This window comes from Wolffia australiana, chromosome 2 (genome assembly GCF_029677425.1).
Source record: "Wolffia australiana isolate 7733 chromosome 2, ASM2967742v1".
Classification (NCBI taxonomy): domain Eukaryota; kingdom Viridiplantae; phylum Streptophyta; class Magnoliopsida; order Alismatales; family Araceae; genus Wolffia; species Wolffia australiana.
This window is the reverse complement of record NC_135836.1, coordinates 4,891,957-4,904,689: the sequence shown is the minus strand read 5'-3', so window position 1 is coordinate 4,904,689 and position 12,733 is coordinate 4,891,957. Positions and strand designations below refer to the sequence as shown.

Here is a 12,733-nt window from a genome sequence, read left to right as displayed (position 1 = left end):
GATGATGCAATTAATTAATTTGGAAGGCCAATAAAGGTTATTGGGCCGCTAGAGTTATTTAGTAAGTTAATACATGGACTAGAGGGTCACACAAATAGTCTTGTGGACATCAAAAAATATACTTAAGTTTACGGGAATTTTATGAAAAATACTCACTTAGTATAAGTAAGATCCCTCAGCAAATTAACCCAAGCCAGAATTGTTTAAGGCTCTTCCCTTTCCCCTCTGTTCTCCCCTTAGCTTGTCCCTATTCCCAACGTGATCGTGACATTGCAATGATGGCAACAAAGGGTGAATTACACTAATAAAAGTGAAGTAAGATATTTGTCTTGTTAAGGATCACGTGAATAAGTGTAGAGACCACACACATGAGCAGTGTGACACTTATCACTCGAGAATCCAAGAAATCATGAAATGTGATTCATGCACAAGTGATTCAATTCATCAATTTGTTGGTGTTATTTTGATTTGTTATTTGTCTTCTGCTGTTAGAATCCTTTGTCAATGTGGATTTTTGAGAAAATACAACCTTCGCCTGCTCACGACCATCACTTGAACTCTTTGACACCACTTACCATAAATTATTGCCCTCAATTCCTTTGGCAATACAATCCAGCTAATCACACTTTCTTTCACTCTTAAGTCCCTGTCCCTGAAATTCTGTCAGTCTCTTTCCCTCTCTACTCAAGCACCCAAATTGGATATTCACTTTGTTGTACCATATCCCTCCTGGCTGTTGTCATTTATTCTATACCAAAAGAATGTCAATTATTAGTTCCAGTATTATTTCAGTCCAAATGAAATGTGTTAAGTCAATATCAATAATGGCATCAATATCAATCTAGGTATATATTTGAAAGAGAAATATCTGACATCCAGTATCGGTTATTGAAACCTGCAAAAATTACTCTAGCTCTGTAACATTCACGGATTACGTCTATGATAACAGATACCAAAAGAAGAACTTGCGCTATTCATATTCATCATCCCATAACAGATACTGGGTTATGGATGGATCACAAATTCCTTTTTTTCATCAATATCCAATACTTGTTTTCATTATTGTTATCCAATACTTATGTACCATCATCATGCCCTCTTGCTTTGATTCAATAGACAAGCCAAGAGTGACCCTAATGTTTTAATTGATCGTATCGACCATTTCACGATCTATGCAGGATTTTTTTTATCAGGACTGATCCTGTATGGCCCCTAGAAACAGTATACCATAAAAACGAAATAAAAATGGGAAACAGACAATACCATTCGATTAAGTAGAACAGCAGATGGAAACATGTATTCTTCAATCCAGGACAGCCGGCTAAGCAAAACTTCGGTCACAATCAAGCTCCGGCCTTTCTCCGGCCAACCTGGGCAACAAAACCTGCCTTGATTGGCGCAACCGATCTGGATGAACCGCACTGGAAAAAGAGAAAATTAGTTGAATTCTGCGATAGGAGTTCATTCTGATAGCAAATTATTAATGCATAAAGCAACAAAAATTCTAAAACTTGCGGGAAAAATCTGGGGTAAAGGGTATAATTTACAACGATAATGCAGATCATCAGGGTTGTTCAGTAATATTGAGGGAAAATATCAAGATAAGTAGGAAAATTTTTTGACGGTTACAATGAAACTAAGCAGAAGATATTTATTTTGGCCGGAATAGCTTGAGATTAAAAGGGTTTGCTTTTAGAGAATTATATGTTCATTATTTTTAAAATTAGTTATATGTTCATTTTGGAACCTATATACTAACTTCGGAGTTCATTATGGTCAACTATTACAGATCTCTCTCTAAGAATTCAATTACCTTTGTGGGAAAAGTTGGAGAAAAATGATATGTTGAAGCATAAGAAATCTGATCTAAAAGGGAAACTTTAAGAGAGAAATTTTAAATTGATATTATACGTCGCAAATGGCAGATACCATCGTCTAAAAGCATAAATTCATAAATCCCTCAAACTGTGGGTACCTGCTCGCATCGAAGGAAGAAGAGCCGATTCTCCTTGGACAGAATCGTGTTTGGGCTCTTGCATCCATGGCAGATGACGTACTCATCTTCATAAGAAGAAAAAAATTAGGTGGCAAATTTAATAAATACAGGACTAACTACAAATCTGGGATTACTTTTTTGGTTTCAATAAATAAATAAAATCTAATCGAGCTCTCATTCAAAAATAAATCTAATCAACAAATGGTGAACCTATCAATAATGGTGAGAAACTGGGTTTGGCGAGCGATGATCAATTTGTCATAGTCATTTCTAAATTTAATCACCCACGTGTGGCTTGTGTGAATGATGATAAAAATGATAAATTCATCATCAGTAGTTGGGAGGACGAGGATAATGATGGGTTTTTTGAAGAAACGAGGATGATGATGACAATGGCAAAGACATGACTAAATGTTCGACCTTAGCTTGGAAACTGATGAATGAAGATGATGTCTCTTGGAATCCCGATGGATGACATCGACAATGACATCATTGTCGTCATTCATGTGTCGCTCAAATGAAGGACAATGTAATAAACAGCAGGATGATGAGGACAATGATGATGACAACCATTGGCAACAAAATCAGAATGGCTATGGTGATGTCCTGATTAAATGCAATATCTTACATTGGAAACTGATGAATAACCCTGATCTGCCATCAACTAATAATAAAGATGATGGGTCGCACCCATAGGATACCATATGATGTCAATGATAATGAGGACAACAATGAAGCTTGACTCATTGTTGACATCGCCATTCCGAAATTTCATCACCATCATCCATAATAGCTTGGAGAAATGAACACGATAATGATAAATTCATCATCAATATTGAAACTTAATGATTATATCCATGACAACCTTTGAAAATCAGATGACGACATCATTTAACTACTCTGTATTGTCATCAAAACGAATGAATGATTATGACAATGTCACTCGGAAACCAGATGAAGATGATGATTTATCAACTGATAATGACGACTCATAATCACTATTACAATGATCATTATTACTGATGATCATTATTACGATGACAAGGATGGCTACTGGAAAACAAATGACGAGAATAATGATAACCATCGCAGTCATTGATGCAGATCACTTGTGAGAAAGAAAAAACTTATTATAATGGAACTTACTGACATAACGCCGAAGTATTCCCTCAAAGTTCTTGGGAGCAAACCTCCCTTTAACGACCAGCCTCTGCTGCCCATCAAGAGATCCGCTAGTTCCCATCTCAGCCAGAAGGAAATTCTGGACATGATCAGGCTGCCGATGCATCCTGAAGTACACTCACACAATAAATTATAGAGAGAAAATAAAATAAAGGATAATTAAGAGGTCAAATGAAATGAAGCATACGTTTTGCAGAGATCCATGAAATTTACGAAAACGGTCTTCTTGGTGCCTTCTCGAAGAACTTGTGGCGGCCTCATCACCGTTCTTCGCCGATCTCCTGCAAGATCAGGATTGTTCTGGCGGAGTATGTTGAAAACTCTGTCCAAGAGCTGAAGAAGAAGAGAGAAGGAGAGGGATCATCATGTTCTGTAAGATCATCAGATTGGCATTAATATAAAAAAAGAAATCCACATCAAGCTATGTTCACAAAAGAGCTGAAGCTATGTTGAATAATTCTATTATCAATGTTTATTAAAAGATTCATCAAGCTATGTTCACAAAAGACATCCACATCAAGTGACAAGCATACCACCATTACATTGTGCTGAATTCCATATAGAACCCAATACGTAGTTGAAGTAGATAGATAGAGATGAAAGAGACACTGGAGAAATGACAGAGAAAAGAAAAAAAGAGAAGAGAGCAGGGCATTGGAGAAACCATGTTACCCGCAGTAGATGAAGAAGAAAATTAAAAAAGTTTCCCGAAATCTATTTCCCTCACCCTTTTATCAGGATAGGAAAGCTATAGACACATTACATAAAAACCCTTAATTTTTACAATTTCTACCTCTAATTCCCTGACCGGCCAGCAGTATTCCCACTTCTTCGTTTTGTTTTCCAGTAGTGCTCTAAGGATACATTTAATTTTTATATTTCAAACAAAAGAATTAAATTCCTCTCAGGATTCGCACTAAGACTTGGTTGGGAATTGGGCTACTGAAGTGAAGAGTGAAACGCCGCCGCCATGTTTCCCCGTCTAAACAAATCCCGCCATATTAAAAACATAATAATAAGAACCATAAACTTGTATCCCTCTGCTCACCTGAAATACTTTCACATCATGGACAAACCGTAAGATCATCCAGTCGGCCTATTTTAAAATATTGAATATCATAAAATTAAATACCTTTCCACTTTAATAATACACATAGTCAACTCTACGAATTGTGGACGTTATGGTACAAACACTCATTGTACCTCGGGTACTCTCAACATTCTTACCACTAGGTGTATTTTCTCTATTTTCCTCTTCGCATGTATTCCTCTTTAAATAGGACAGCCCTCCCTTTGGGGGGCAGCAAGAAATAATCAAGATTCTGTTAGTTTCTGTAACTATCACACACTCCCATTCGATGTTCATCGGAAAGTATCTCTCCTATCTCCATCCATGATCTTCCTGGCCGCACTCTTCCACTCCCTCTGAGTTCCAGGAGACAATCTTACAGCTGGTTCTCCTCCCCTGTCCATATCTTCTAGAATTAGCACTCTCAGGTTCTTTTCAATGGCATCAGAGCAAGCTTGTTTCGCCACCATCATGATGGCATCTTTAAATGCCCCCTTGGCCAAGCTCATCAGACATCGCCGCAATTGCGGAGGCAGGAGTCTTCATTGCAACTCAGAAAGCACAATGCTATCATGAATAAAGTTTTCCTCAATTAAATAAATGATTACCTCGTCATAGTAATAATCGCGTGCAGTGCCTTCCCAAGGTAATTGTGAACCTCCAAGCACAATTCCTTCAGCTTCTTCATCTTCAACGGCAGCCTCCACTAAGCACCAGAAAATATTACAGAAGGAAATGGAAGAATGAGGCCGATTGTCCATTGTATCATCCATAATTAATCAACAATGAAAGCTAACTCACCATTTTGTTCTTCTTCCGCATCCCCACGTTCCTCAGTAAGGAAATCAGTGTCCACCTAAAGCAGCAGAACAGTGGAGGTGAAGAAACGTTGTGCCTATTGTTTGCATTCTAAATGTCAAAATAGTACTCTGAACTTACGGGCTTCTTTTTCTTCTTCTTCAAACCAATGAAACTAGGTTCAAGGCCTTCGGAAACTGTTCAGATGAATAAATAAATCAAATAACTCACATTAATTAGAACAAACTAAATTTCACGTACCGGACAAATTTTCTGTCTTTTCGGCAAGTTTTTCCACCTCTTCGGTTGCTTCCTGAATGACAACCTTCTTCTTTTTCTTCTTCTTTGAGGGATCAAATGGAGCAAGCTGCATGTCAAGAAAAAAGATGAATATACGAAGAAGATTTAACTAATCAGTTTCAAAAGGGAACTTGAAGGGATAACAAAGAGCAAAAACTCTTTATGACTCTATAGACAAGAATTCGTAAATACGGCCCACAGAAATATAGCAATGAATGGGTAGCAATGACAGGGTAAGCAAAAAATGAATAACTTGCCATGGAAAATAATAAACAGGAATGTTCTAGGAATATCATACAAATTTCTGACAGAATGAAGATCAGGTTTAGATAATACCTCCGCAACTTCCTCCTTCAAGTCGACTAATGGTTCGTCGGCCATTTTACACTAACAGCTGATGGATGTTAACTACGAAAAACGGATCTGTATAAAAGAAAGGAAATATAAAACAATGGTTAATAAAAAAATCCGTTAACATCAGCTGGAAGTTGAAAAGAAAAATTAAAGACATCATTGACATCATTTGTGACACTCAACGGAGAAGCAAACACATCATTCCGGGCGATTTATAAGAGAAAAATTTTAAAAAAAAAGCTTGTTAGGGGTAATTTAGAAACTCCTCGAAACAAAAAGGAATTGTTTCCCTCTCAACAGGTCGACTAACGCGTTCATCGAACCGAGTCCAGAGAAAAAACAACAGTAGAAATTTCAAATCGCAATGTTCGCCGGAATAGGAAGAATAAAATCAACAGGACGATTGAACCCTTGATTAAAATAACAAACGCGAGTAAAAAATCAATGCACCAAAGGGCTAAAGCAACGCGAGAAAAATCAACGCGCAAATGGGCTACCGGAGTAGAAAGAATACGAATACCACCCGCGGGAAGATCTTAATACCAACATTAAAGAGCAAAATGAACAACCAGACGAAAATCGGGGTCGAGAATGGATCTTGGTCAGGATTCAATAAATGAAAAATCCAGAAAGGAAAAGCAAAAAACAAGGAGTCAAGATCGATTCAAACCCCCAAAGAACGTTCCTTTCGGCCGCCTCTGCTGCAAGCACACCTCGTCGGGGACTTGACGAACAACGACGAAGAGGACAGCGGCAAAGCTGAAAACCCTCACCCTACCGACTATCCCTTTATTGGGCCGGTTTTCAAAGCCCAATGGGCTGAAGTTTCCATCTCAGCGTTGACCATTTGGGTCGTTGACCTTTCTCTCTCCATCTATCTCTCTCTTCATAGGGTTGGACGCTAACTATAGCAAAGACCAAAACTATACCTAAAGTTCGGTCCAGTTCCGATCCGTTCTTGTTCGGACTCGGTCCAATCCAGACCATTCCTGTTCTGGTCAGGTAGACGAGTCATTATCAAAGTCAAAGTAGAAATTTATATTCATAGTAATATTAAATATCCTGATGGAGTGCGCCAGCTTGCTCCATTGGAGGCATCATTGCAGTGCCATCATCGTCGTCGACCGTCCGACGGTTTGCGTCCAGGCCGACTGGCACGTCAAGGCGACAATGAAGACACCCGATTTTAATAACCCGGATGAAAGCACGTCCATGCATTCAAAAGTTTTGAATATCTGACGCTCTCAGACCAAGTTTTTTTTCATGTCGAGTTTGCTTTGTTTAGCAGCCTTGGTCTCACGAGAGAAGGAGAGAGGAGAAGGGAACGAGGACGGAGGAGAAGAGAGGTGGGAAAGCCAGCCACTGTGCCCCATGCCCGGTCGCCGATCCCTGCCATTGGCCGCACCGCGTCACCGCTAGGGCTGCCACTTTGTGTCGTCACTCCGGTTGCTTCGCCATCTCGCGGCCATCCCTCGGCGCAACAAATTTGCCGCACCGCCACGCGACTAGACGTCCGTGCAGACATTTACCACCTAGCGACGTGGTCCACCCACACACGGTTGAGTTGACCCATCAACCTCGAAACTGCCGGTTGCACCTGGCACATAGATGCAGGCGGTCGATCCACGACGGTTCCCCATTGGTTGCATGCATATGTCCGCTGGCCACGACGCCGGACTGTCCGAATGAGCACATGGTCAACGTGCTTGACACTAGGTCCAGCTATCGCTCCAACATTGACCACCGCAATGCAAACCCGCTGGCCATTCGAGTTGTTTGGCCAATAATGCCCGACCTGCCCGACCCCGTGGCACGACGAACCGCCCGAACCTGTGTTCGTGTCTACAATATGGCCGATCGCTCGGGCTAACCAGCTACCGACTACGTTGTTTGACAGACTACTGTGCCGCACACTGAGTACCCCACCCCGTTAGCTTGGTAATTGAAATGTACAATCCGGGGCTGTGTTGCTCATCTAGTGGCCTGCACATTCTGCCCGCCAGTCATTCGACTTGCCTGGTCATTGCCCGTGGTGCCCATATCGCCATTCGTGCCTCCGAGACTGGCCCCCATCGCCGTTGTGCTGCTCCTTGTTATGGCTGTCCGAGTGCATCCCTATGAGCCACTTGTTGACGCCGACCTCATGCGTTGTTGCCGCCGCACTCCGCGTTGCTAGCGCCACGCTTGCCGCTACCACTGCATGTGCCTCCCGCAACGATAGTAGTGCACGTACGACCACCGCCACGTGTAACGTTCGGCCGACTCACCTTACTGCCGCGCCCGCCGAGCCACGGTTGATCACCGTGTCACCCGGCCCCTCCCCTCCTCATTCCTGACTATCCTCCAGTGTCTCGCTCCAGCGCTGCATTCTCTCTGCCTGTTGAGCTACGGCGTGCCCCCCTCTGGCACGCCTCCACTACACCTACATGCGCTGGCTCTTACACCAATGAAGATACCGACAACAAACGTCACCATCGACGAGGTATGCCATACCCCTTGCTCGTCAGTTACATTACGTCTTTCAGTATATTTTCGATTGCACTCCACCATGCTCAGGTTAGAATAAGTGAGATTATATAGTGAGAGCTATGTTTTGAGTGAATTCCCTGGAACGGGTCGAGCCCGTCCATTACATGCGAGCGCCAATGGAATAATTCCGTTTGACGCCATCATCGTCGTCATCACTCCGACGAGGGTCAAAAGGTCACTGCCATCGTCACCGGTCGCCTTCTCTGAGCTCGGAGCTCGGCGAACCCCTACGAGTCGGGGTGTGCACGTACATCCACCTAGGGCACACGTCATCACGTAGTTACATTCCCCTTAGGGAATTATCCGTAGGACGATGTCCTTGATGACGTTAGACACCATCTCAATATCCAAGCATCATCTCGGTGCCTGACCAGTCGACATCCTTGATGACGTCCGACTCCATATCCTCTACGTCAAGTGGGTGCCCATAGAAGGTAAAATATATGGTGTCTATGTTGAGGTCAATAGAAATATCTCCGTCGCGTTGGATTTGATTTTTTTAAAATTTTATAAAAAATATTAAATAATATACTTCTGGTTCCAGTACGATTTGAACCTTGGATCTAAACATGTTTGATAAACCAGTCCTCAAACGAAGTACCTACAGTCCCACTTTAGTCTGGTCAAACTGGTCCTCAGTTCTAAATGTCCCATCGTCGGACATTACCCCTCCACTACAAGAGGAGATGACCCCAACATGTTGCCATCGTCAACCTCGGTGATGTCGGAGGTCGTCAACGGCATCGTCCGACGGGTAATTTCACTGCGGGGATGTAACTACGTGATGCGATGAAGCCCTAGATGAGTGCACGTGCAAGACCAACCTGGGGGCGGGCGACCGATGACGATGACTGTGACCTTCTGACCCTCGTTGGAGTGACGAGGATGACTATGACAACGAACGAAATAATTCTGTAGGGGCTCTCACGTAATCGGCGGACTCGGCCCGTACCTAGGAAATCACTTGTGACGTGGTTTTCTTGATAATTTCTCTCACCTAAACTAACCCGAGAGCGGTGGAGTGCAGCCAAAGATATACTAGCAAGGGGAACGACGGACCTCATCGGTGGCAATGTTCATCATTGGCGTCTTTGTCAATGCATGGGCCGGTGCGGGGAGGATGGCAAAGGTGTGCCAGAGATAGGCACGACTTTTGCTCGATTGGTGATGGTGTCGTCTTCGCGCTAGAGCGATTTATGAAGAGCGGAGGCAAGGAAGATGAAAGGAGGCACGGATGCAGGTTGTAGTGGATGCAGCATGCTCGCGGGATCAGGCGTAGACAACGCTCATCAGCAACACGAGGAGATGAACTCTCATTTGTTGGCAGATGATGAGTGAGGTTAGGTGAATTAGGCACTCAGACAACTAGCGGACACTATCGTATGATCGACGTCCAGCACTAGAGATCCAGTTGTCACCTGATTGTTCAGACCAACATGAACACTGTCACAAGGGGTCGACGGTTCATCTCAGTTGTTGAGAGTCAACGCCTAGATCAGCATAGACTTGATGCAACGCACGGTGCAATGTTGGAATTCACTCTCGTAGGAGTTTTGGACATCAAGGGGTCTTCTCGGTGGGCTGGTCATGATCCGGTAGCACTGACATCGATAACGACGACGGGAAAGTCATTCTGATGGACTAACTGTCGTGGAGGATCGGGTCTAAGGATTGGTCGAAGTAGCGTTCGACCAGAGGACTGTTCGATTTTATCACCCGGTCAACCGAATGCGAGCGGTTTCTTGGTACTTCCACCGTCGGGGGCAATCGGCGCCGTTACTTGCCAACCAGGTAAGGGTTCGCGGACCCTCAAGCAAGCGGGGACAAAGCTGGTTCGCGTGGTGTCAGAATGTCGTGATCCATGTCGTCCCCTGATGTGGAGAGAGAGCTATGTTGGGCGACGACCTTGCACGACACTTGGCGCATCCAAGGGAAAGGTTCAATGGCATATCGACTATGCACGATCCACCCACGTATCGACTATATTTATATCATCGTAGATGTTGCACAGTCAACTTGAACGGGCATGTGGACCACGGTGGCCTGGGCCCGGAAGAAGATATTCACCGGAAAGCTATTTGGGGTGCAATCACATGCAAAGGGCCACCGCGACCAGAGCACCAGCAACGCGACGGATCCGTGGTCATACCTTATGCAGGGAGAAATCCAGGTGACGCTGCAAAGACGGACGATGGCAACCCAGTAGAGTATTTCGCTTTCCCACCCGACCCTCAATCGATCTTCCCTTGCACTTCCTCTTCCTTCTCCTTCCTCTTCTTCCCTCTCCTTTTTCTCTCTTTTCTTGGGTGAGATCTGAAACGAGGATAACTGCAACAAAACTTTCTCATCTGATTGTGAATGTGCCCACCATGGCCTTATATAGGGCCATGATGGGCCCATTACAAAGTCCACATAAGGGGCCCAATAAGGGACCCCCTTTTTTACAACACTTTAAATTGAAAAACATCGGGAAAAACTTAAATGATTCAAAAAATGACGGGCAAAGCACGACGATACGGATGCATCACGCCGTGTACGGTGAACTCGTTATGACGAACATCACACATGAAATTGGATGAACAGAAACAAATAATTAAAATGTGAGCACATGCACGAACATGCTCTACCCGGGGTATCTAAACCCAGGCGCCTTCATGGATGCTTTGGCGTGCCGGTCGGGCTGGATACGGATCGGTGGTGATACTGATGACTGCGAAGATGGCTCCGATGATGTTTTGTCGATGTCGTTTGGTGTGCTCCATCACTCGTTCACGTGATCTGAGTGTTATTTATTATTAGATTTGATTTCTGCAATTCGTCTGAAATTTCTTGTTATTTTCTCTTTCCTCCAAGGCCTATAAATATGCCAATGCTCTGATCAATCATTGGTATTTTTGGAATTGAATCTTTCTTTTTAAAGATTTCCCTAAGCCTCCTCTCTACCGCCGTTGCCGTCGATTGTAGCTGCCATTGTCGTTGAGAAAAAGCAGCCCATTTTGTCTGCCACCTAACCGCACTACCTGCACCAACGTGCATGCTCAATCGCCACCCGCGCGACCATCGTGCTCAGCTGCCGCTAGCGCGGCCACCGCGACCACCGTGCTCAGCTGCCTCTAGCGCAGCCACCGCATGCCGCTGTCGCCCGCACGACCACCGCACGGAGCCACCGCCCGCGCCGCCACTGCGTGTAGTCAGCGCCCGCATGGTTACTACACAGAGCCGTCGCCTGCACCATATTCTTCACCGGTCTGCTTCAAACCCCCTCGTCCTGCATTTGTGCGCCCCGTTTACCATTTAGGTTTTGGGTCTTCTTCTGGCCTATCGAAGCGCACCTCATCCACTCTTGCCACCAAACGCCTCCACAACTTCCTACATCGCCCTATCACGCTACGCCAACGCTAAAGGTTCACCCTTCCCTCTTTGGTGATCCACATTATTTTATCAAGTATTTTCTCGTGTGTTTTTTCACCGCCCTTAGACTTAGTAGGATAGGTTAATGGAAGAGGTTTGAGTCTTCTTTTAGTTGACTATTCAGGATACTGGATTTGGAGCTTTGTTCTCACTATGGTGTTTGTAGGACAGTCCTCCCTCCCTCGACCGAGGAGAGGGTTTGCACAATCATCATTTTCTCCAGATTTAAATGTTTGAAATCAATCATGCTGATTTGTGGTCTGTTTTATCCATCCTTAGTTAACTTTAGTCCATCCTATCCGCGTTAGTCCTAGTCATCATGCATCATAGCCACAACATATTTGACTGTCCTTAGGCGTCTACTTGATGACAAGGAACTTTTCTTTGAAGATGGGCTGTAAGAACCCATTTCAACATCTTTTTGTATCGAATGTTTCTTTTTGACAGTTCTCCATGAAGAAAGAGAGGTGTGGAGAGAGAAAGACCCGAAGAGGGAGGTGGGAGGAGAAGGGGAAAGAAGGGAAGGTAGGCAAAGGGCCATCCATTACCAGCGGTTCTAAAGATGGCTGTTTTGATTGTTAACACAATCATTAACATGAGTTTCTACTTTGACTTTGACATTGGTTTGTAAGTCTTATCGCATTGGGACCATCCCAGGACAAGAACGTTCCAAAACCCAACCAAACACTAGGTAAAGTTTAGGTCTTTGCTAAAATCTGAGACCAGATTGGGATTGTCAAACCCTACACCTTCTAGGCATTAAGACACACTCCCACTCTTGCACTCTCTCTTTCTCCCTCTCCTGCTCTTTAACACACAATATCTCTCTTTCTCCCTCTCTATTTCCATCTCCCTCTCACTAACACACACATACACATGCTCTCTTGCACTCTCTCTCTCTCTCTCTCTCTCTCTCTCTCTCTCTCTCTACTTCCATCTCCATCTCACTAACACATACATACACATGCTCTCTTCCACACACGCACAATCTCTCTCTTTCCCCCTCTCTATTTCCATCTCCCTCTCTCTAACACACACATAGACACACTCTCTTAGACTCTCTCTCCCGTTATCCCTCTCTCTAACAAACACAT

At 43.9% G+C, this 12,733-nt stretch overlaps 1 protein-coding gene across 1 annotated transcript; it reads right to left on the bottom strand.

Annotated features, from left to right (window-relative positions):
* Positions 1–1,208: 1,208 nt before the first annotated feature.
* LOC144716592 (eukaryotic translation initiation factor 2 beta subunit) lies at positions 1,209–6,501 on the bottom strand. The gene is made up of 10 exons (XM_078591764.1): positions 6,370–6,501; positions 5,682–5,768; positions 5,307–5,412; positions 5,187–5,242; positions 5,049–5,103; positions 4,856–4,953; positions 3,366–3,511; positions 3,143–3,285; positions 1,976–2,061; positions 1,209–1,421 (listed from the first exon to the last, which is right to left on the bottom strand). The coding sequence occupies exons 2-10, from the start codon at positions 5,724–5,726 to the stop codon at positions 1,344–1,346; spliced, it is 813 nt and encodes a 270-aa protein (XP_078447890.1). The 5' UTR covers positions 5,727–5,768; positions 6,370–6,501; the 3' UTR covers positions 1,209–1,343.
* Between the last annotated feature and the right edge of the window lie 6,232 nt (positions 6,502–12,733).